The sequence below is a fragment of the Ahaetulla prasina genome, chromosome 6 (assembly GCF_028640845.1).
Source record: "Ahaetulla prasina isolate Xishuangbanna chromosome 6, ASM2864084v1, whole genome shotgun sequence".
Taxonomy (NCBI): Eukaryota; Metazoa; Chordata; class Lepidosauria; order Squamata; family Colubridae; genus Ahaetulla; species Ahaetulla prasina.
The window spans coordinates 56,871,990-56,896,701 of record NC_080544.1 but is presented as its reverse complement, the minus strand read 5'-3'; the positions used below and the strand labels follow the sequence as shown (position 1 = coordinate 56,896,701).

At 38.9% G+C, this 24,712-nt stretch overlaps 1 protein-coding gene across 1 annotated transcript in view; it reads left to right on the top strand.

Moving 5' to 3' along the window:
• The window catches only part of SORCS3 (sortilin related VPS10 domain containing receptor 3), a 603,184-nt gene that overhangs the window by 555,483 nt on the left and 22,989 nt on the right, over positions 1-24,712 (top strand). Inside the window, exons 19-21 of the mRNA XM_058189116.1 lie at positions 1,417-1,603; positions 11,264-11,397; positions 18,865-18,988. Of these exons, the coding sequence (XP_058045099.1) occupies positions 1,417-1,603; positions 11,264-11,397; positions 18,865-18,988 (445 nt within the window). The remainder of the gene's footprint in view (positions 1-1,416; positions 1,604-11,263; positions 11,398-18,864; positions 18,989-24,712) is intronic.

Here is a 24,712-nt window from a genome sequence, read left to right as displayed (position 1 = left end):
TTCTGGCTGGAGTTTTTGTTGTTGTTTTGGTAACTCACATATTTGGGAAAAAAACATAGATTATTTTAGGGATGAAGAACTCATGATGTCAAATATTAGGGTAGCAGGGTAGTTGATAAATTTATGAAGCAAATCCTTCTTTCAATTTCCAGAACTTATATATTCTGCAATAGAACGGGAATAGTATGTTTATCTTTGCACTTCTACTCTAGAAATTGATGAGAAAATGAAGCATAGATATAATATAGATTTCATTTTGGGAGGGTCTGGAGTTTGCAGAATATATTATATATAGTATATATAGTATTTAGTATAACTGGTATATAACTTAGTATAAATTCCTCATAGAAGGATCTCCTGGAAAGAAAAAAAAATTATTTTAACATTGGAATCCAACAGCTCAGTTGAAATTTCCTTCTCTCTTGCTAGTTGTGTTGTTATTAATGCTATTAGTTCCAAAGATGCTTTTTTGAGAGGCAACTGGACTTTCTGGTTTTTCTTTGAAGACATTTCGTTTCTCATCCAAAAAGCTTCTTTAACTCAGACTGAAGAAGGGGTGGGGATGGAAGGATTTATACTCCTTGCAGATAGCTGGTCATTTGCATTCTTTTAATAAGTTGTTGAGGCCAGCTTTATCTGCATCGTCAGGGTTTCCTGAGCAATGCAAATAGATATGGAGCCTTCTTGGAACTGTTGAAAGGACTGTGTTGTAGACGAGATGGATGATGTCATATCCCTCCCCTCTGTTGAGAGAGGGCTGTTCAATTTTTACATAGATGGCCTCTTTAACCCCTCTTTCAAACTAGCGGTCCTCTCTGCCCAAAATGTGAACTTGGATGCTTCTTGTATGAGAAATGAAACGTATTCAAAGAAAAACCAGAAAATCTAGTTGCCTCTTGAAAAAGCACCTTTGGGACAACCATGACCTGGATGACTGAGAATCTCCATAGACATATTATTAGTATTAGTGTTATTAGTATTACTACTAGTAGTAGTAATATTACTACTATTATAACATTACTAATTAGTGCCTAAGAAATACTATTTTTAAAGAGTCACAACTTACCTATAACTTGGAATTATACAATACACTGTACTACCTAGAAATTTATTCATGCATACCATTAGCATAGCAACAGCATTTAGACTTATATACCATTTCACAGTGCTTTACAACCCTCTCTAAGCAGTTTACAGAGTCAACATATTGCCCCCAATAATCTGGTTGCTGATTTTACCGATATTGGAAGGATGGAAGGCTGAGTCAACCTTGAGCCTGGTAAGATTCGAACTGCCAAATTATAGGCAGACGGCAGTCAGCAGAAGTAAACCGAAACTATATTTGGCAATCTCTCCTCTGTAATATAAATGGACTTTATCAGCTACACGAATAAACAACAGTATTCCTTCTTGCAGGGTGACCTCCAGAGGACAAATATCCAATTGGATTTTGGGGATGGTACTGCTGTATCCTATGCTAATTTCAGTCCTATAGAAGATGGAATCCGGCATGTTTATAAAAGCACTGGAATCTTCCATGTGACAGCTTATGCAGAAAATAATTTGGGTTCTGATTTGGCAGCACTTTTCCTGCATGTGGTTTGTAAGTAGATGGACTCTGAAAAGTGTTTTGGTTTGATTGAATGCAGAGCTCATAGCTCTGGAAGACTTGCCTCTTAAATCCAATTTCTATAATCTGATTACCATTTTAGCTCATTCACCTCTATATTTTTAAACATTGAAAAGTTCAAATATTTCCTATTAATAGGGTGCTACTTGGACCTACTGGTACAAATGTTAATAGATTCTACTCCCAATAAGACAATTGCAGAAGCATGATAGATTTTCATACTGTTTTTCCAATTAGTTCCACGTTTTGTTCAAATTCAAATAACATATACAGTGTAAAGGAGAAAGTTGCAAATATTTATATCATATTTAATTTTTTAAATTTAAATTACTATTTATTCTAAGAATAGTAGAATATCCTAAGAATAGTTTAAGAATATTCTTGTTATAATTATCTAATTGGATCTCTGTTTTAGGCATCTTTATCATATTCAAGAGAAACATAAGTTTGATGGTGTGTTCTCAAAATTGCTATTCTTTTGTACTTTTAGAAGAAACATGAGTAATTTCCATATTTACCTGAGATGGAAAACATTCATATTTTAATGGAAGAATTCTTTCTTTAGTACAAAAACAATGACCAGTATTTTGTCATATGAAAAATATCTGTATGGAAATTCAGCTATTGGATTGTGTCATCTTGCAACTTTATGTACTGCGTGTACTTTTTAGGTGCACATTGTGACATTTTGTACTTTTTATAATAGACTTGTACATTGATTAGAATTCTTTTAGTCTGATAAATACAGAAGTGGGTGTTAGTTTGGCATAACTGTGGAATTTGGTGCCCTGAATATGTCATAATGTTCTTTTTAGATTTGTAAACATACAGAGTTAATGTGAAGTGCAGTACTTCAGTAAATCATGCTGGTCTGTTAACCTTGGAAACAATGTTGATGGAGGCTGTTATTCTATATTATACACTGCCTGTATAATAAGTCTATTGAACTCAGTGAGTCTTTCAGGCATGCAATAGCTTGCCCTTCTTAGGGACTGGTGAGTATTATAATATGATTGGAATATTTGAAGTTAGCGAACCATACTTAAAAAATACTGCAATAATATTCAATAGCATGTTGCTCAATGGATGAAAGGATAGAAGATAGCAAAGATAGGATAGGATAGGATAGGATAGGATAGGATAGGATAGGATAGGATAGGATAGGACAGGACAGCACAGCACAGCACAGCACAGCACAGCACAGCACAGCACAGCACAGCACAGCACAGCACAGCACAGCACAGAATAGCATAGCATAGCATAGCATAGTATAGCATAGTATAGCATAGGGCAAACGTATTTTATGTATAATCAAGAACCTTAGAGGAGATTGGCTAAAAAGAGGCAAGATAGCTTTATTTATAAAGAGAGCTAATAGATTTTACAAACTGCTCTCAGTGGATCCAGTTTTAACCTTTTTTAGTTAGATTGCATTTAATTTTGCAATTTAAGATAATTATCATTACATCAGTTTCTTGGGAAGGACAAAAGATGGACAAAATTGTCAAATCTAGTTTAAATGTCAGGATGACTGTGTGACCAACCATAATATACTACATTTATATTCTGCATGACTGCCAGCAATTCTGAGTTCTTTATGAATTGTTAAAAACATTTTAGACAAGAAAAGAACGTAAAGCAAAAAAGAAATAAAAGTAGCAGAGAAGGTGTGCTTCAAGGGTCTAAACAGATGGCATTGATCAATTAATAGAACCTGGGATACATCAGTTCTACTAGATTGGAAAATAGATTGACTACTGCTTCTTTGTGGCAAACCCTTAGCTATTGGAACACTGCTATCAGGACTAGGGGTGACATGATAGCAGTGTTCCAATATCCAAGGAGCTGCCACAAAGAAGCTTGTGTCAATCTATTCTCCAATGCACCTGAAGGCAGGACAAGAAGCAATTAACAGAAACTAATTAAGGAGAGAACCACCTAGAACTAAGGAGAAATTTCCTTACAGAACAATTAATCAGTAGTACAACTTCTGGAGGAATGTTGGGTACTCCAACACTGGAGGTTTTAAAGAAGAGCTTGTGCAACCATTTGTCTGAAGTATTATAGGATTTCCTACTTCAGCAGAGGATTGGACTAGAAGAACTCCAAGGTCCTTTCCAACTCTGTTATTCTGTTATAGATCAGATTAGCTAGGTTGGTATTCTGGGAGAAGACAGTCTCTCAGGTAACTATGCAATATAGGACATACAGTAAAGTAACAACCCAAGCCTTGAATTGAACTCAGAAGAAAATCGGCAACCAGCGTAGCTCATAAAGCAAAGATGTTACAAGGGCATACGGAGGCATGCTTGTCAGTGCCATGCCATTGCTTTCTAGACCAACTGAATCATCCAGATGGTCTTCCAAACATTTTTTTTAATCTGCAGTTTATTTTCTCTGCTTATAGAAGCAGTGTTTAACAACAAATTGAACTTTAATCAATCTAATTAATTTCATAATCCCTGTAAAATCATGGATTTTCATGGTCCATGATTCATATTTGTTAGGTTCTGGAAGTAACGAGGCTGGAGACCAGGGTAGTGACAACAGCTCTTTAATATAGGGTGAACCCAGCAACAGGCTGGGGAACAAACCTCTCCTTTTATACATTTCTGCTGGAGGCTTCGTCCAATCAGCAACGTGCTGATTTCCCGCTCAAATATTTAAAGGAACATACAAGAATACATAACACTCCTCCCCTCCCAGAAAACACTTTGCCTCTATTTACATTTTATTTACATGTTATTTTTCGACGTAGTCACGCAAATAACCTGGGCGTCTCCTAGTTCTTTCAGACCTGCGCGGTTCAGTTCTGGTGGTGTTTTGAGCTGTTCGAGGGTCTGTTTTCTCCTCCCAGCTCTTTCTCTAAGCCATCGGGCCCTGGATTATTGGCAGATTCTTTTCTTGGCCATCCGCCCTGGATTATTTTTTGTAATTTTCCTGTTGTTTCTCTGGAACCAGATGGCGTCGCTGGACATCCGGGACCTCAGCTAAGTCTTGCGCCTCCCCGGTCATTGTCAGCTGTGGGTTCAAATAAGGAGGTCATAATTTATTTCTTGTGGCTTAGGTTGTTCAGTTATTCGCCTCCTTATCTGATCTATGTGGCGCCCATACTCGGTTGTCTTGTAATTCACCAAGTATGACTTTGGGCCGGTTGCTTTTATTATTTGTCCCTGAGCCAACTCGGGCCGTCCCGTAGTTGCGGGCCCACACCGTCGCCTATGCCCAATTCCTTGTTTTGTCTATTTCCCTTGTAACCCTCTGGTGTGTAATGGGACTCAAACGGTCAAGTGGGCACCGGAGTTTCCGCCCCATCAATAGTTCGGCTGGGCTTCTGCCTGTAGCAGTGCTTGGGGTTCTGTGCTGAACGGCCAGAAAGAAGTCTATCTTTGTTTGCCAGTCACCTGGCTTGAGCCTGACAATGCCTCCTTAGCGCCCGGACGGAACGCCTGCAAGGCCATTCGACGCAGGGTGGAAAGGCGCAGAGAGGGCATGTCGGATGCCCTCCTCTGCCAGGTATTCTTCAAACTGGGCTGCCGTGAATTGGGCTCATTGTCGGACACCAGAGTGTCAGGCAACCCGTGGGTTGCGAATAGGTGGCGAGGGCTGCGATTACTGCCTCGGCCGTAGTGGATTTCATTAGTATGATCTCCAACCATTTAGAGAATGCGTCGACAACCACTAGAAAAGTTTGGCCATGGAAAGGGCCAGCAAAATCAATGTGGATTCTTGACCAGGGCCCTTGGGGTTTTTCCCATTCCCTGACTGGGGCCGTTGGAGGTAGGGGTCTGGACTCTTGGCAAGCCTGGCATTTCCCTACCCTCTCAGCAATCTCTGAATCCATGAGTGGCCACCACACATAGCTTCTTGCTAGCCCCTTCATCGGACGATCCCTGGGTGGCCCTCGTGGAGGAGGTCCAGTACCTTTCCCTTAATTTATCGGGATTACCCGATCACCCCATAACAGGCACCCCTTGAGCCGAGAGCTCATCCGCTTTTTAACAAATTCCTTAAAACGCTCGCCGCGCAGCGGCCACCCTCTTGTACCCAACCGAGTACAGTCCTTAACATAATGTCCCGCATGATGCCCGAGCCACTTCCTTAGATGTGACTGGGCCAGAGTCCAAAGAGTCAATAAGCAGGATGGCGCCCCGGAGTGGGGTCTTCGATGGCCCCTGGCAGTGGGCATCTGCTTAACGCGCCTGCATGCCCCACTTCTTTCCTGGTCGATGCTGCAGCTTGTAAGAATAAGCGGCCAAGAAAATAGTCCATCGGGTCAAGCGTGGCGAAAGTGCCACAGGCGTTGGGCGGTCGCCAGCCAGTATCCCTAGTAGCGGTCTGTGGTCAGTCACGATTTCAAAATCCGCCCAAAGACATATTCGTGGAATTTTTAACCCCTGACACAATGGCTAGTGCTTCTTTATCTAATTGGCTGTAGTTTCTCTCTGGGGAGGACATCGCTCTAGAGTAAAAGCTATAGGGGCTTCTGTGCCGCTTTGAAGTCTATGGCTGAGTACAGCCCCACCCCATAAGGGGAGGCATCGCAAACCAGCACTAGGGGCAATGAGTTGTGATATTGGATGAGCAGGCTATCACTTGAGAGCAGGTTCTTTACTGCTCAAAGCCCTATTTTCCGACTTTCCCAAGACCAAACAGTATTTTTCCTAAGAGCCTATGCAGCGGTTCAGCAACGGTCGCTTTGTTCTTTAAAAGACCGTAAAAATTCACTAACCCCAGGAATGCCTGCAGCTCTGCTTTGTTTTTGGGCGCTGAGCCTCTCTAATTGCCTTGACCTTGCTCTCAGTAGGGTGAATTTTCTTGTCTATCCGTAGCCCAAGAAATCGACGGATTCGACCCCTATCTGGCATTTGTTTACCTTGACTTTAACCGCTGTCCGAAAATGCCCAAACCTTTCTTAAACGCTCCCCAATTCCTCTGTTTTCCCTGAAATTAGGACATCATCAAGTAGGGAACTACCCTGGGAGCCCTGCAGAAGTCGTTCCATTAGGTTTTGGAACAGCCCTGGTGCCACACTCACCCCAAATTGCAATCGGTGCACTTGAAGGCCCCCTGTGCGTTACAATCGCTTGGGCTTCGCTGTGCGGGCGCTCACGGGCAGTTGTTGGTAGGCTTGGGCCAAGTCTAACTTTGCAAAGACTTGCCTCGCCCCAAAGAGTGCAGTAAGTGTTGCACCACGGAACCGGTAAGCGCTTTTCTGTAAGGCTTTGTTGCCGCCTTGTAGTCAGCGCAAATTCTAATTGACCCGTCTGGTTTTATTGGGTGACGATTACGCCTCCCACTTTGCGTGATCGACTGGCACCAAAATCCCTGATTTATGAGCTTATCTAGCTCCTTATCGATTTTGGTTTTAGGGCAAAGGACTCTCCTCGCCTTAAGCCTAATGGGGCTACCTGGGGTCTAAGTTGAAGGAAATAGGGGTCCCTTGTACTTGCCCAGGCAGTCCTTGAAGACATCTTCGAACTCGTTAAAGAGAATGTCTTTCAGGTTACAGTCACTTCTGTAGATGCCAGTCACTCCCATGCCCAGGGCACGAAACCAGTCTAGTCCCAACAGACTGGGCAGGGTCCTTCGACGATCGTGATGGGCAGGGTCTTCTTGTGTGGCCGTGCTCGACTCGGACGGAGGTGGTCCTCGAACAGGGATGCGATTCCCTGGTAGTCATGGACTCGCAGCCGTTGTGCTTGCAGGTGGCGCCGCGACTGACGGCAGTGACTTCGCCAAAGTGTCCCAGGACATGATGGTGATCGCTGATCCCGTGTCTACTTCGAGCCGGCACCGCATTCTCTATTTTGGTCTGGTGAAGATCTTCTTCTCCACTGGTCGAGGCGCCGCCTATGACCACAGTCGTTTGGTTTGAATCCGCGCTTTTTGTTTGAGCCAATCGCTGGTCGCCTTGCCGATTCCGCCTGATTGGCCGATTTGAATTTTCGGCGGGAAGGTTGGGCCGCTCGACAAACTTGAGCTAGGTGCCCTTCTTCCGCACCGACATGTCGCGTCCTTAAATTTGCAGCGTTGGCGCTGGTGTTGACCACCGCAGCTTCCGTGATTCGTCTCGGTCCCCTTTGTCGCTTTCTCAGTTCTGCAGACCCTTCCTCATCTTCACCGCCGGATTCGGTCTGAACCTCCTCCTGGTGCACTGGGGTTGCCTTCGCTTGCCTTTGGTGGGACCGGCTTTTGCAGTGTCTCCGCCGCTTGGTGGACATTTCATGTGCTCTGGCTTCGCCCAGAGCGCTGGCCAGCGCAGGTTGCTCTTTGCTAGCAGCCGCCGCCGCAAACGGATGTCTCGACCTCGGATGAGTTGCTCGAGGAGCACCTCGCCCAGGTCGCGGTATCCGCAGTCCTTGGACGCTTTCCTTAGGGCGGCCATGTAGTCACCGGCGGATTCGCCTCCATCTGTCTTCGCCTCCGAATTCAAACCGCCGCACGATTTGGACGGCGCGCGAAATGGTTTTTAGTAGGGTTTGCAGAGTTGGCCACGATACCGATTGTATCGGCGTTGGCTCTGCCAGGGCTTCCGTGATATCGATGACCTCCGGACCACAGTGGCTTAAGAAATAAGCCCTTTTTCGGTTATCTGGAACTCCTTGCAGTTCGTTGGCTTCTAGAAAGCTTTCGAAACGGGTCATATACGTTCCCCATTTCTCTTTAGCCGGGTCAAACGGTGCGGGCGGAGTGTAACTGGCCATCTCCGCTTTTCTGCCCTGTGTTTGCTGGGTTCGGTTCTGTCGTGCTTCAGCTCGGTTCTGGTTCTCCTAGCCTCGAAATCCCACCTTCGTCGCCAGTGTTAGGTTCTGGAAGTAACGAGGCTGGAGACCAGGGTAGTGACAACAGCTCTTTAATATAGGGTGAACCCAGCAACAGGCTGGGGGAAAAACCTCTCCTTTTATACAGTTCTACTGGAGGCTTCGTCCAATCAGCAACGTGCTGATTTCCCGCTCAAATATTTAAAGGAACATACAAGAATACATAACAATATTTTTATAGGGATTCTCAGCAAAACAATTTTTTAATCCTTCCAGTCAGTTCCTAATCAAGTTCATGATCCTTATCATACATGCTTAGAAATAGGAAGAATTGTACTTCTGAAAGAACAAAGATCAAGAGAAGTTAAGAACAAGCCAACAAATAATAAAATGTGAGTCCCCTCTTTCAGTTGCCTGTTTCCACCCAGACCTAATCTCATTTGTTTAATCTCTAGCTCTTCACCAAAACAGCAATTAATTGTCTACAACTGTTGATGTATTAAACTCTTGTCCTGAAGAAACAACCTATTATATACCTATTATTGGGTAACTTGTTTTGCAATATCTTATAGGGAGATTTATAAACTGTGATACTCTTGGGCTGATTTTCATTTTTCTTTTTATTGTGATTTTCTTTTTTAGAATGTGAAACCTATTGCTACGATATGTGATTCTGCTATTATTTTTTTTAAGAGGACACATTTATCTTTTTTTAAGAAACAGTAGCCCTCACAATCCCTAAATTGTGTTTGACTGCCCTTTCTTCAACTTTTTGTATTCTCTGATGTCTATGGTACTCTTGAAAACACTCTGTTTGCTTGTCACATTCAGTGGTCAAAGTTCCATCATGTTATTCTAATTCTTGTGCATGCAAATATATGAATACATATTTGTGTGCATATTTATTTATTACACTGGCAAGATATAATTGGTTTTCCACTAATTATTTCTTACTTTCATACTATAGTTTTCTTTTCCATATCCATGTGTGCCTTATTGATTTCCACCTCTTCCTCCAGCACCACCACCACCTCCTCCTCCTCCTCCTCCTCCTCCTCCTTCTTTGTGCCTTCTCCCTTCTCCTCCCTTCTTTTTTAAAGAATAATTCAAAAAATCCCTCCTAAATGCAAAACCTTCCTTATATTTGAACTGACCTGGACAATAGCTATGATGACTAATTGCAAGTTCTCACCTGCTCACAATTAGAGCATTTAATCTACCCAAACAACCCAAACAACTGCAAGAAGCTATCCGTTATTCCAAACATGCCTGATGTACAACAGGGGCAAATAAAAATTAACTTCAGCCTGTGAATGTTAATGAAAAAACTAAAGAAGGAAAACCAGATGGATAGATAGATTATATTGCAGCTAAAACTTCACTCTTTTCCAACTGTTTTTATCCCTTTTCTGTCTCTTTTTGTCCCCTTATTGGTCACGAAGTAAATGACTAATTTCTTCATATCAAAGCTTAAATAGCCATCTGCTGCATTGCACTAGGGGCACCGGAGCAAATTGCTTACCAACAAGTCATGCATTTTTCTCTGCCAATATATTTTTATTTTAAAAATACTTGCAGTAGAATTTAGTCCAGATTCCCAGGAGAGAAGGGCTGCATTTCCATCACAATATCTGAATTATTTTCTCTAACAAGAGAATTTTATGACAATGTAAATGACTTTTGATACTCCGACATAGTACCCCCAATCCCCAGCCCAAATTTGCTGCAGAAGGATACCATGGTTGGTAGTACTGAAAGACACTTTTAGAAAGAAATCCTGTCAGGTCTACTAAGCCCATTCAGAGCATAAAAATTATGATCCATTACTGGGATTAAAGTTACCATATAAACAATATAGCTATAGATCTATACAAATATTTACCTATATACATACATCAATATAAATACCTGTATGTATGTACCATTACCCCTACTCAGGTGTTCCTCAACCTACATCTGTGCATTGGTTTTTATTTTTTGAATAACCACATCACTTACCATGTTAAATGAAGTTCACTATTACTTTCTTCATATTTCTCTTGCTTTTTACCATTGTTTTGAAGTGTATTTCTGTTTTCTGAGTTATTAATATTTCTGTCCATTTAGTTTTGCAATATGCAAATGTCCTAGTTCTGTAGTCACTTAATTGAGAAAGCATACAATCCAACTCACTGTTACCTATTTTGTTAAGAAAAATATCGGGATATTTTCATTTCAGTTTTGTTGAAATGATGAAATATGGCATTTAAAATGTTCCAGCAGTTTGTGGAAGGAAATTAACAGATCAAATCTGATAAGATATATTCCAGAAAAATCCATGCTGACTTTACCACTTTACCTATCAGGTTTTTTTAAAAAACTCTTAAAAACTCTGTTTATAAAGGGTTCTACAATATATCAGGATGATCCATCTGTACTTTTCTGGATCTTCTTTCTTTCTCCTATCTTTTTGAAGATACAGACGGAATGCTGCCCTGTAGTTATCTGGGACTTCACCTCTTTTTCCAGGGTTAATTTGTATTTCAGCAGTTCTCCAAAAGCTTGGGGGGGAATTCTGGTTTGAGGTAGTTGTTATTGCTAGTGGGTGTTTCAAACTTCAAACTAATTTATAGCTGTTTACATTGATCACAGTTTGGTACAATCACAATGCAATAGCAGTCATTGCAATAGCCTTCCTCAGCTTGCTTTCCTTCAGATGTGACATCTTTGTTATTTTTAAATAGTTAGCACTGTATATTTAACCAGATAGACGTGCCAAGAAGAAAAAGGGGTTGTTACCTGTTCTTTTGCTTAATTTTATTTTTCTTTTAACCCCCCCTAAGATATGAATAAAAACAGGTCTGTGATGTGTGTTATTATCCTTCTACAGGTCCAGTGGAACGTGTCCACCTGAGTGTCCCTTTTGTGGCCATCAGAAATAAGGAAGTCAATCTCACGGCTATAGTTTGGCCAAATCAGTCAGGCACCCTCACTTACTTCTGGTGGTTTGGTAACAATAGCAAGGTTTGTTCCATTTATTAGAAATATATTTATTTTCTCTGGCAGGATTAAATATTGATTCATCCTGATTCTGAAAAGAGAATGCCACCTGGAACTGCAATAAAGCAGTATAATTTTCTATTACTGTCAAAACAGCTTCTTCGCTTTCCAAACTTTCTTTTCTTTCTTTTCTTTTTTTCCCCTTTTATCCTATCTCGTGCGGTTGTTTTCAGGAGTCTTTGCAATGTGCAGTTGTCTGTTATTGGAACATTATGTTTAGAAGCTATTATTACTAGTAGAATTCAAAATTATACCCCATTGTATATAGTGGATAATTCTGGGTTTCTGCTCAGCATTTAAAAATGGCTGGTGATCAACTAAACAGTGTTCCTAACAAGAGATTGCTTATGCATAGAATTTAAGAATCTGACTCATATTTTAAAGCCATTGGGAATCAAATCACTTTTGGTCTCTGTGAATTCAAGCTAAACAACTCTGAACAACTCTGCACTTGTCTGCCCATGCTGTGTGTTCCTGTCTTTGGACACATGTCAAAGGTCTACATGAATGCTCAATGACAGTTACTAGTTACATATACAATTATTAGCTAGTGTATTTCTGAAGCTAAATTTGGGGAAAAAAATGGTTTTGATGATTGCTGAGTCTGATACTCTTTGTAGATGATAAATGTATACTTCAGTAAGATTGTTCAACAAATCCAAAAAAATTTTGGCTTGTTTTAAGCACATGAATATACAGTTGTTTTAAGCTGCTCACTGAAGTTTTTTGGAACCCTAATAGGTTTTGAAATGTATACTAGACACAAGCTCCTATGAAACATTATTTGCCACCTACTGATATTCCCATCGTGATATATATTTTAAATTCAGACCCTTGCCTGACAATACACTTGAGTCCAAGAATTCCTGAAATCTACTAAAATATGAAAGAGTCTATAGTACATGTTCAGGAAATTGATGGAAAAGAAGGCAAGTATTTCCTTGGCAGAATAAAACTGGAAAATTTAAAGAATCATGACAGTAATACCTAGTGATAAATACTATTGGATCTTCTTTACAGCAAGCCAATTTACTATTTTTTCTAGGTCAATATTATCTGCAGTAACTGGCAACAATTCCTAGGAAATGAGAGAAAAATTTCCCAGCTATATCTGGAGATGTTAGTATTAGATCTGTGAATCTAACAGCAAAATGTATGTTGTGTAATTAAGTAAAGCCTCTTTTTAAATTATACTATAAAACTTGGAAGAATGCTAATTGCCTGGTTTTCCTATAGGAGACTAATTGTTTAAAAAGTTATAGCCATTGCAATATTTAAAAGAGTCACTTTGCCAGAGTCATATTCTAAAATATTCTTTAAAAAATTCAAGCACCTGAAGGCTGAAAAATATTTCCAGTACTATTTGTAGTTCTTTGGCTTGTTTTATTGGAGCTTCAGAAAGAAATGTAGAAACAAATGGATTTTTTATTTTCTGTTTACACCTGTTTTCAGTTTCTGAATTAATAATGGCCAGTCATTTACACATTTAAATCATTCATGCATAATTGTGCAATTTAAATGCTAGATTGGACTTCCAGAAGAAGCAAGATAGGACCAAAATTTGGCCAGTCTCATTTTATTATTTTTATCAGATCTCCAGGGACTTTTTCTAACAGAGTGTCTTTGCCTCATCCAGCTTATCTGTTATAAGCCATGCTATATTGTGAAAACTATGTCTGGTACCTTGCTGTCTTTGATTTGAAACCATCATCGTCTTCAGGTTGAGAAATAAATCTTGTTGAATAAACATTCGCCATTTTTGATCTTAGGAAGGGTTTCACATATTTCATCCTTCATACATGTCCATTTTCACAAACTCATGGCATGCAGCTAGACATAGATAGGCATTCTGTTTGTCCCAAATATGCTTCCTTTCCCATAGACACTTAATGACTGTTATTTTCTCAGGCATTGTCACCTATTTACACATTAAGTAATTTTAATTACATCAGCACCCATTTTTTACATATGGCAACAAAGTACATTTAACCTTCAAGTGGCAATGCTGACTCAGAGTACGCTATTACTTGCTTTTTTATAGTGTTTTCAGAATCTTTTTAGTTTTGGTGGTCCCTAAAATTTGGTACCCTTAAGCCAGTGCCATCTTGGCCTTAGCTTAAAGCCAGACCTGTATCCAGGGTTGAAATTCAGCAGGTTCTGACAGGTTTTGGAGAACCGGTAGCAGAAATTTTGAGTAGTTCGGAGAACCGGCAAATACCACCTCTGGCTGGCCCCAGAGTGGGGTGGGAATGAAGATTTTGCAATATCTTTCCCCCAGGAATGGGGAGGGAATGGAGATTTTGTAGTATCATTCCCCTGGAGTGGGGAGGGAATGGAAGTTTTGCAGCATCCTTCCCCTGGAGTGGAGTGAAAATGGAGATTTTGCAGTATCCTTCCCCTGCCGCCCACAGAACCGGTAGTAAAAAAAAATTGAATTCCACCACTGCCTGTATCTATCACTTTCTTCAAAGGGCATAGGAGTGTTTTCAGATTCTTTTAAACATAAATTTGTATGGACAATTGGTGTATAAGTTTATCAGGAAAGGGAAACAGAAGGTCAAACCTAATGGTTTTTTTTAGTTCCAAATGGATATTTCTTTAGCATTATTGTATCAGTATCTGGGAAACAAAGTTTGTATCTGCATTTTAAATTTTATATATGCATCACCAATAAACATCAAATTGTGAATCCAAAATATCACCAAAATTTAAAGCTGGAAGAATATTTGGTTTTACAAAGTGATGATAATCATAGGATGATAGAACTAAAAACTAAATAGGGCTGCCATATAGCCAGCCTGTTTCATAATTTTCCACTGATAAAAATCCATTTATTCACAACATGGATTTAAAACAGCTGCAGAAGAACTGCTGTTGGGCTCAAAAGCTCCCTGGGCTTTTGTGCTTTGTTGACTCTTCAGGGGTCCACTAGTTGTTATCACTCTCTGACTTCTATTTATGCACTCTCTATAAGCATTACTTTAGGGACTATTGTCTCGAGTGCCAGGAGCTCATGAGATTTGGAGAAGGTTCTCAGCGTTCTTTATACGAACTCCAATAATTTGCAGAAAAATACTATTAGTAAAAAGAAGAAACCCACTTTATGTAAATATCCTTGTAAATATCCTAAAACTATAAAGGGGTGTGCATAAGAGCACAAAAGTGCCTACCGTTCCTGTCCTATTGTTCCCTTCATTATATCAAATTAATATAGTTGATGCATATTTTTTACATATGGCAACAAAGTACATTTAACCTTCAAGTGGCAATGCTGACTCAGAGTACGCTATTACTTGCTTTTTTATAGTGTTTTCAGAATCTTGTTAGTTTTGGTGGTCCCTAAAATTTGATACCCTTAAGCCAGTGCCATCTTGGCCTTAGCTTAAAGACAGACCTATATCCAGGGTTGAAATTCAGCAGGTTCTGACAGGTTCTGGAGAACCGGTAGCAGAAATTTTGAGTAGTTCGGAGAACCGGAAATACCACTTCTGGCTGGCCCCAGAGTCCAGTGGGAATGAAGATTTTGCAATATCTTTCCCCCAGGAATGGGGAGGGAATGGGGATTTTGTAGTATCATTCCCCTGGAGTGGGGAGGGAATGGAAGTTTTACAGCATCCTTCCCCTGGAGTGGAGTGAAAATGGAGATTTTGCAGTATCCTTCCCCTGCCGCCCACAGAACCGGTAGTAAAAAAAAAATTGAATTCCACCACTGCCTGTATCTATCACTTTCTTCAAAGGGCATAGGAGTGTTTTCAGATTCTTTTAAACATAAATTTGTATGGACAATTGGTGTATAAGTTTATAATGTTTTTTTTTTAGTTCCAAATGGATATTTCTTTAGCATTATTGTATCAGTATCTGGGAAACAAAGTTTGTATCTGCATTTTAAATTTTATATATGCATCACCAATAAACATCAAATTGTGAATCCAAAATATCACCAAAATTTAAAGCTGGAAGAATATTTGGTTTTACAAAGTGATGATAATCATAGGATGATAGAATTAAAAACTAAATAGGACTGCCATATAGCCAGCCTGTTTCATAATTTTCCACTGATAAAAATCCATTTATTCACAACATGGATTTAAAACAGCTGCAGAAGAACTGCTGTTGGGCTCAAAAGCTCCCTGGGCTTTTGTGCTTTGTTGACTCTTCAGGGGTCCACTAGTTGTTATCACTCTCTGACTTCTATTTATGCACTCTCTACAAGCATTACTTTAGGGACTATTGTCTCGAGTGCCAGGAGCTCATGAGATTTGGAGAAGGATCTCAGCGTTCTTTATACGAACTCCAATGATCTGCAGAAAAATACTATTAGTAAAAAGAAGAAACCCACTTTATGTAAATATCCTTGTTTAAAACTATAAAGGGGTGTGCATAAGAGCACAAAAGTGCCTACCGTTCCTGTCCTATTGTTCCTTTCATTATATCAAATTAATATAGTTGATGCATATTTTTTTTACATATATATATATATATATTCTTCAAGATATGTTGTTTTATCTATGACAATTGTTTGTGTATACTGTTGTGACAAAAAGAAATAAAAAAAACGAAATGCAAAATAGTTTCTGCACATTGTATGAGCACATTGGAAATTCTGATTGCAGGGCTGGAGATTTTTGTCTGCAGACAGATTGCAAACCAGCAATGCAATTAACCAAGTACAAACAACTTTGTGAATTTTAAACTTTTTGGTTTCTTTGTACTATAAAAAGATCATGCTGATAAAAAATGTAAGTCATTGGAAGTAGTCCCACTCTAGTGAATTTGTTTTGTCATTCAGACTGGCAAAATATTGTATTTTTGCTTTACATACAAATGTTAAGGTTGCTGACAAGTAATTTCTCATTTTACCAGCCCCTTTTCTGTTTTCAAAGAATATAGAATGCATTTCATCAAGTTCTGCTATTGAGGTGCAGTGGCTCAGCAGTTATAACACTGGGCTTGTTGGCTGGAAAGTCAGCAACCCAGGTTCAAGAACTCGAGTGCCATATGACAGGGTGACCTCCTGGTCCTTGCCCCAGGTCCTGCCAATCTACAAGTTCCAAAGAATGCATATGCAAGTAGATAAATAGGTACCACTCTGGTACGTATGTAACAGTGCTCTGTGATATCATACTAGCCACATGAACATGGAAATGTCTTTGGACAAACTGACTCAAGGGCCATGAAATGGACATGGGCACCACCCCCTATAGCTGGCAACAACTATCAGAGTAAAATATGAAGATTTTTTTTTTACCTGTCTTTGAGAAAGTGCTCAGTTCACATATCAGAAATAGTTGTGCTGTGTACTTGATTTTTCTTTCTCTGTCTTTTTCTCTTCCACTTAATCAGTTTGATTCTTAGAAGCTTCCTGATTTTTTGCTTCCTGCTGTTTTCTCAGCAAGGTTTTTCAGAACTAATTTGTCCTGGCTCCTTTCTAGGGCTAAGAGACACTGACTGGCCCAAGGTGACCCAGCTGGCTTTATGTCCAAGGCAGTACTAGAACTCACGATCTCCTGGTTTCTAGTCTTTTGCTTTAACAACCACACCAATCTGGCTCTCCATTACAACAACCTGTCAGTGACTACTTCAGCTTCAACCACAATACATGAGCACACAATAGCTACAAACTTAAAGTGAACCACTCCAAACTCGATTGCAGAAAATATGACTTCAGCAACAGAGTGGTCAATGCCTGGAATGCACTACCTGACTCTGTGGTTTCATCTCAAAACCCCCAAAATTTTAACCTAAGACTATCTACTGCTGACCTCACCTCATTCCTAAGAGATCTGTAAGGGGCATGCATAAGACCACAAGCATGCTTACCTTCCCTGTCCTAATGTTCCCATAATCCATGCTTATACTTATATATATTACCTAATACTTTCTTGGCAAATAAAATAAAAAAATAAACTTATGAATCTGTATTCTTCCCTTCTTGCTATCTGGCTAACCAATGATAAACTAAGAATGATCCTTCATATAGCACCAAGGATTCCCCCCACCCCCATGATACATAACAAATTCCAAACTGAATAGTAGTAAAAGCAGTCAGGGAAAAAAAACCTGGGCCAATTCTTCCTTAACTGAAGACATTGTATTTTTCAACCTTCTTTGGATTAGTCTAGTTCAGTCAGTTTCTGATTCAACTAAAGCCATGAAGTGACTGGTGCAAACGAGATTTTAGTCTCTGTTTAGCTTCATTGAACCATCCTATATTAAAAGTATCTGTGTAATTATACAGTACAATTTCAGACCATGATTTTATTTACCCATTCATTTATTTAAATAGGATTGTTGTAGTGAAGTGATAGTCCACTATTTTTGCAATATACCAAAAGGCTAATTTGCTTGGAATAGAATCATCTCAGTTTAATAAATGAATCTGGATATCTAATAGGTTTTGAACAAATGAACCTTAAACTCCTTGATTTAATTTAGAGCTAGTTTCCAGACCTCAGTGCTGGAATTAAATTGAAGGAACGAACAGAATGTTAAACTTCTATGATGAAGGTGAAAACAGCCATGATAATGGAACAACTACCAAGAAGGTAAATTTTTCAAAAGAAAACTGGATTTTTTGATAGCATCAAAAATAATATTATAGCACATAAACACAGAGCCAGGCAAGCTCTATCTCAGGAATTCTGATATAAGCAAAGAAGCGTGAGAGAAGTTTACCTGGAGGAGATAATTTCTAAATAATCACACGAAAAAGATATCAAGGACAAGTGTTGATAATGAGCACTTTTTGGGGGAAAAAGATCAGTGAACTTCCATGGGCATTCCCCAAATGCATATCGCTCTGTCAGGAATCCTTCTTCAAAGAGCAGTAGAAAACTTACAATATAGCAAGATTAGATGGGAAAGACATGTAAAAAGATTGCAATGGCTGACCATTGCAGTTGTACAAATACTCCTATGGAAATCTCACAGTTCACAGCATCCTTCACATTGTGCTACAAAGAGTAATTGGTAATCACCCTGCAATTGTACAATCATTACTGCTAGTGAACAATAGCTGTATTTTTTTTTCCAAGGGAAAGATCTCATATTGCCTTGACAATGGATTTACTTGGAATGAAAAGAAAAAGATAGAACATTTCTTTAGCTGGTTCATTCTAAAAAATTGTATCCCGGCCAGATTAGCCTTATATAGATGCCAATTTCTGTAGAAATGGATTCAGCTTTCAATCACCACTGATTTGTTCTATTATAAAAGCAATGGGATGCAGAAGATTGCCTAAGCTGGTTTTAGCTATCTTAGGTACTGGTCTCATTTGTACTGCTTACCCATCAAAAATACAGATTTAATGGTATATCTACATTTATACTAGTGTTTTTTGTCTCACAATTCTGAAATCTTGGGGGCAATAGTTAATGAAATGACTATGAATAAATTAATGAATTGTTGCTAACTGCATGTCACTTTTACAGCCATTCATCACCTTGGATAGCAGCATCTCTTATATCTTTACCAGTGAAGGACTGAATACTATCACAGTGCAAGTCTCAGCTGGCAACATCCTTATCCAGGACACCAGAAACATTGCTGTGCATGGTGAGTTGACAAAAGGCAGTTGAAGAGGTTTGTATACCTGCTTTCCTCAAATCTAAGTTTTGAAATGGAAGATCTGACGAAGAGGTCTAAACTATACTTTCAAGGTAGAATTAAAACATATTTGATAATAATTTTTTAAGGAAAGAGATATGAGAAAGAAGGAACTCAGCACTCAGCTGAGCGCTCAGCACTCAGACTCACTACATTTTTCAGAAATACTTCAAAACAAATTATTTTAATGATTGGATAGTATAGTATCATAGTAAGGTCATAGTCATAGCCATGCATCTATCCTGTTTTATTGGGGAAAAATCACATTGAAAATTAGCTTTTGGCTTCCTGAATATTAACAATCCATCTTTTAAGTTATACAGTACTAGGAATATTTGAATCAGTGTGCAAGACATATGCTTGTGTTAATCATGCCATCTTATATTTCTGGTTTTGTTGGAAATAAAATCTTAAATTTGAAATTGAATCAATTATGATGTGAATTATTTATTCTAATGTATCTCAGTTATTGAAGCACATTCTGTAAATCAGAGCCATTTGCAGAATGGATCAAGGGAAGGTAGATGACCAAAGCAGCCATTGTATGCAAGTTATACCCCTTTTATATGTATTTTTTTGAGAATTTTTTTTACACACAAACAACAACATACAATGTATCTTTTCTGAACAAAATATCAGCCAGGTACCCATTTTTTCCAACACCTCTTATATGCTTTTATCAATATATTTTCATTCCCCTTTTTTATTTCCCTATTTGCATTTCTCTTAAAAATTCTAATCTAACCCTCCATCCCCAATTTTAATCTTTAGCCAAATCTATCCCTTCTATCTATCTAATTTCTTTCTTTTCAATCTCCATAGCATCAGCATCATTCATCTCTTTACATTTCAATAACAGTTTTAAAATTATTATTCATAATCTTATAGAGAAAATAAAAAACAAGCAGGCATTTCCATCATTTCAAAGAGTCTAATATTTATATATTCCCATCTCATTAATATTTCAACCTTTAATTTATTTCAATTCCCTTCTCTTTTTTTCTTAAAATTTCTTGCTCTCTTTGCTTGTCTTATATAGAATAGAGTAGAATAGAATTTTATTGGCCAAGTGTGATTGGACACACAAGGAATTTGTCTTGGTGCATATGCTCTCAGTGTACATAAAAGAAAAGATACGTTCATCAAGGTACAACATTTACAACACAATTGATGATCAATATATCAATATAAATCATAAGGATTGCCAGCAACAAGTTATAGTCATACAGTCATAAGTGGAAAGAGATTGGTGATGGGAACTATGAAACGATTAATAGTAGTGCAGATTCAGTAAATAGTCTGACAGTGTTGAGGGAATTATTTGTTTAGCAGAGTGATGGCCTTCGGGAAAAAACTGTTCTTGTGTCTAGTTGTTCTGGTGTGCAGTGCTCTATAGCGTCGTTTTGAGGGTAGGAGTTGAAACAGTTTATGTCCAGGATGCGAGGGATCTGCAAATATTTTCACGGCCCTCTTCTTGATTCGTGCAGTATACAGGTCCTCAATGGAAGGCAAGTTGGTAGCAATTATTTTTTCTGCAGTTCTAATTATCCTCTGAAGTCTGTGTTTTTCTTGTTGGGTTGCAGAACCGAACCAGACAGTTATAGAGGTGCAAATGACAGACTCAATAATTCCTCTGTAGAATTGGATCAGCAGCTCCTTGGGCAGTTTGAGCTTACTGAGTTGGCGCAGAAAGAACATTCTTTGTTGTCCTTTTTTAATGATTTTTTTGATGTTAGCTGTCCATTTGAGATCTTGCGATATGATAGAACCCAGAAATTTGAAGGTTTCTACTGTTGATACTGTGTTGTCAAGTATTGTGAGAGGTGGAAGTATGGAAGGGTTTTTCCTAAAGTCTACCACCATTTCTACGGTTTTGAGTGTGTTCAGTTCCAGATTGTTTTGGTTGCACCACAAGGCTAGTCGTTCGACCTCTCGTCTATATGCGGATTCGTCATTGTCTCGAATGAGACCAATCACTGTTGTGTCATCTGCGAACTTCAGTAGCTTAACAAATGGATCATTGGAGATGCAGTCATTGGTATACAGAGAGAAGAGAAGTGGGGAGAGCACACAGCCTTGGGGCGCCCCTGTGCTAATTGTACAGGTATTCGATGTGATCTTGCTTAGCTTCACCTGCTGCTTCCTGTTTGTTAGGAAGCTTGTGATCCACTTACAAGTCTGTTCCGGTACCTGTAGCTGGTTTTAGCTTAGTTAGAAGAATGTCTGGAATGATGGTATTGAATGCTGAACTAAAGTCTACAAAAAGGACCCTTGCATAGGTCTTTGGAGACTCAAGATGTTGTAGGATGTAGTGCAGAGCCATATTAACAGCATCATCTGTTGATCTATTTGCTCGGTATGCAAATTGCAAGGGGTCTAAGAGCGGATTCGTGATGGTTTTCAGGTAGGAAAGCACTAGCCTTTCAAAGGTTTTCATGACTACAGATGTTAGAGCAACTGGTCTGTAGTCATTCAGTTCCTTGATGGTGGGCTTCTTCGGCACTGGGATGATGGTAGAGCGTTTGAAGCAAGAAGGAACATAGCACATCTCTAGTGATTTATTGAAAATATGGGTGAAGATGGGGGCCAATTGGTCAGCACAGACTTTTAAGCAAGAAGGAGTTATCTTGTCTGGGCCTGGAGCTTTTCCTGGCTTTTGTCTGTGAAATAGGTCCTGCACTTCCTTTTCTGTGATCACTAGGGGTTGTGAACCCAATGAAATGGGGTCAGTTGTAGGAGGCTTGGCTGTTGTTGGTGTGTCTGAGATGGGGGTTGTGGAGATAAGTGGCTGTAGTTTCCTTTCAAACCTGCAGTAAAACTCATTCAGGTCATCTGCCAGTTGTTGATTACCTTCAGCCTGGGAAGGAGGTTTGCCATAGCCGGTGATATTTTTAAGAGTTTTCCACATGTTTGCTGGTTCATTTGCTGAAAATTGATTCTTTAGCTTTTCAGAGTAGCTTCTTTTTGCTGCTCTTATCTCCCTTGTTAGTGCATTTCTGGCCTGATTGTACAGCATTTTACATTGTACAGCATTATATTTCTATCCAATCTCCTTTTTTTCCTCTTCACCAATTTTTTGTTTCTCTCTATTAATCCCTATGTAGTCCTTTGACTTTGTATTTTTTCCCTTCCTGTCTTTCTTCCCTTGTTCCTTCCTTCCCACCTTGTTCTTTTTCCTGCCTTCTTGTTTTCAGTATTTTTTCATTTACTTTCATCAGCTTCTTTGTGCTATTTCCTCTTTTATTTTCCCCCTTTCTAGAAATTCTTTCACCTCTCCCCTTAAACTGTTTTAAAATTATATAATCACTTAATAGTTCATCATCGGTATTTTTTTCTTCCTCTACCAACGTCCTTTCTTGCTTCATGGATTCTTTGTTTACTGTCACTTCCTGAGCAGCTCTTGTTTCTTCTGGATCCTGTTTTCCATATGGTCTTGTGATTATTTCTTTTATTTCTTGCTTAAAAGTCATATGCATCTTTTTCATCATTTCAATTATTCCCTGTGCTATTTTTTTAAAGTTGGAGTTCTTATTATCAAAGTCAAACAGTTTATTGACAAAGTCCCCCCTTTCGGTTCTCACCAGCCTTATCACTGCCGTAGAAAAGTTTTCCACAATAAATGTTAGTCCACATAATTTTCTCTTCTGCCTAAGGGTGTCACTTTCCAATCCACAGTTCTAAACCACAATTAGCAAAGGTATCCATTTTGTTTCCTTTACTTAGAGCCGCACCTTGTTTTGCTTTAACTTTTTATTTTTCCAATTAGTCCCGTTTAAAATCCATATCCCAATTTACTTAGTTCAAATTCATTGAGGAAAAAGAAAATCAGAGATATTCCACCACGTTGTGGTTTTAAATCCTCCATTTTTTCATTTTTTCATTTTTGTAGTCTGTAACCAATTTTAAGTTTCCAAATTTTCCAAATTTTCCAGCTTTGATTAGGGGTTCCCTTATTTTTCCTTTTTTATTTGAGGGGTCTCTACTTCAATTTTAAAAGTCAAATTTCTCTCGAGTCTTTGGGTACTGCTTCCATTTCTTTTGTTTTGCAATATTTGCAGTCCTTCTTAATTTAGCCGCTATTCCACTGCCAATTTTTTTTCGCAAATGTCAAATTTAGAGTGTTGTGTTTTTTTTTGTGAGTTGGTATTCGGTCACCCGGCTTCGATATTTCATCTAATTCACTCTCCTGCTCAATAACTTGGTCCAGTTGCCCCAGCTTAGTGAGGGCAGCCATCTCCCTCACCACTGAGTCAAAGAGATTTCCTCCAACCTCCGAGGAACTTGCCAGTTCCTCTCGGCCGTCCGAGATGCGTCTTTTTTTTCACCATCCCTACAGGACAGCTCCGGTCTGAAGACCCCTCAATCAGCGGTTAGTTGGTCCAGGGATTTGCAAAGCTCGGCAGAGCTCGCTTTTCCCCGTCCTTCTCGCTGCGACGTTTCTGGTGTCTTCCCCTTTTATATGTATGCTGTGATATCAGAAATATGAAAGAAAGTGGTAGAGTTGTATCACAATGTGATACTATTTTTGTGATTTGAGCACTAACACCACTCTCTACGTATATTTCTGAATCTATCGTATGTGCCACATTATTTGGAGCACATGTGTGTTTCTGAATGGAGGTGCAATCACAATGTATATCATAAAAGGACACTGATGCTTTTGATGGCTTTTGGAAGTAAAAATTATGAAAATTCACCCACATTTAGAATGTGGCAACCCCAAATTACTTGATAATGTTCAGGGCATAAATCAAGTTAGGCATATATAAGGAGTTAATAGTATGGAAAAACTGCATGTAAAAGTATTTTTCATTCCAGTAGAAACTCTGGATCAAATTTTCATGCTGTGCTGTTTTATAAAAGATTCACTTTTGAAGGCTGGAATATATAAGCTGAGCTGGAACAGTTTTAGTATGAGTGCACATCATACATTCATATACATGAACATAACACACACATTTGTACAAATACGCACACATATAAAGTATATTTATGAATATACATATACATACAGATAATACATACTCACTCTGCATTTTCATCATCTTTTTCATCATCTTGAAAGACTTTTAAAAGTTTCTTTGAAAAGAAAAAAAATATAAGACTTACATTAGTGAAGGACAGTGTTATGGTACTTACCTTAATCACAAGGTTGCTGATGAAAAGAGATGAGTGTTTCATTGTCCATTTTTTTCAGCTGTCTGTAATCTTCAAGTTTTATTAAATTCCAAAAGAAGACATTCTGCAGACAGTCCATGGGTTGTTTTTTTGTTGTTGTTTTTTGATTCAGAAGTTAGAAAGGATTCAGAGTGATGGAAAGAGTTATAGGAAATAGTAGTATCACCAACACAGCATCTTCTGACACTTCTGAACAATAAAGAAAGCTCAGAGATGCAACCCAAATAAATTATAAAGAATCTGGGGAAGAATGCTTTTAGGAAATTGTGTATAAGTGGGAAAGCTTTGAGAACCAGTTTGGCACAATGGTTAAAGCACTAGGCTAGAAAATAGAGGACCATGAGTTCTACTCTCACCGTAGACATGAAGCCAACTTGGTGACCTTGGGCCAATCATGCATGCATATGTACATGCAGACACACAAAGGAGATGTTTACATTATGTTACTGGTATCAAGTAAACAATTAGACTCAAAATGATATATACCACTATACA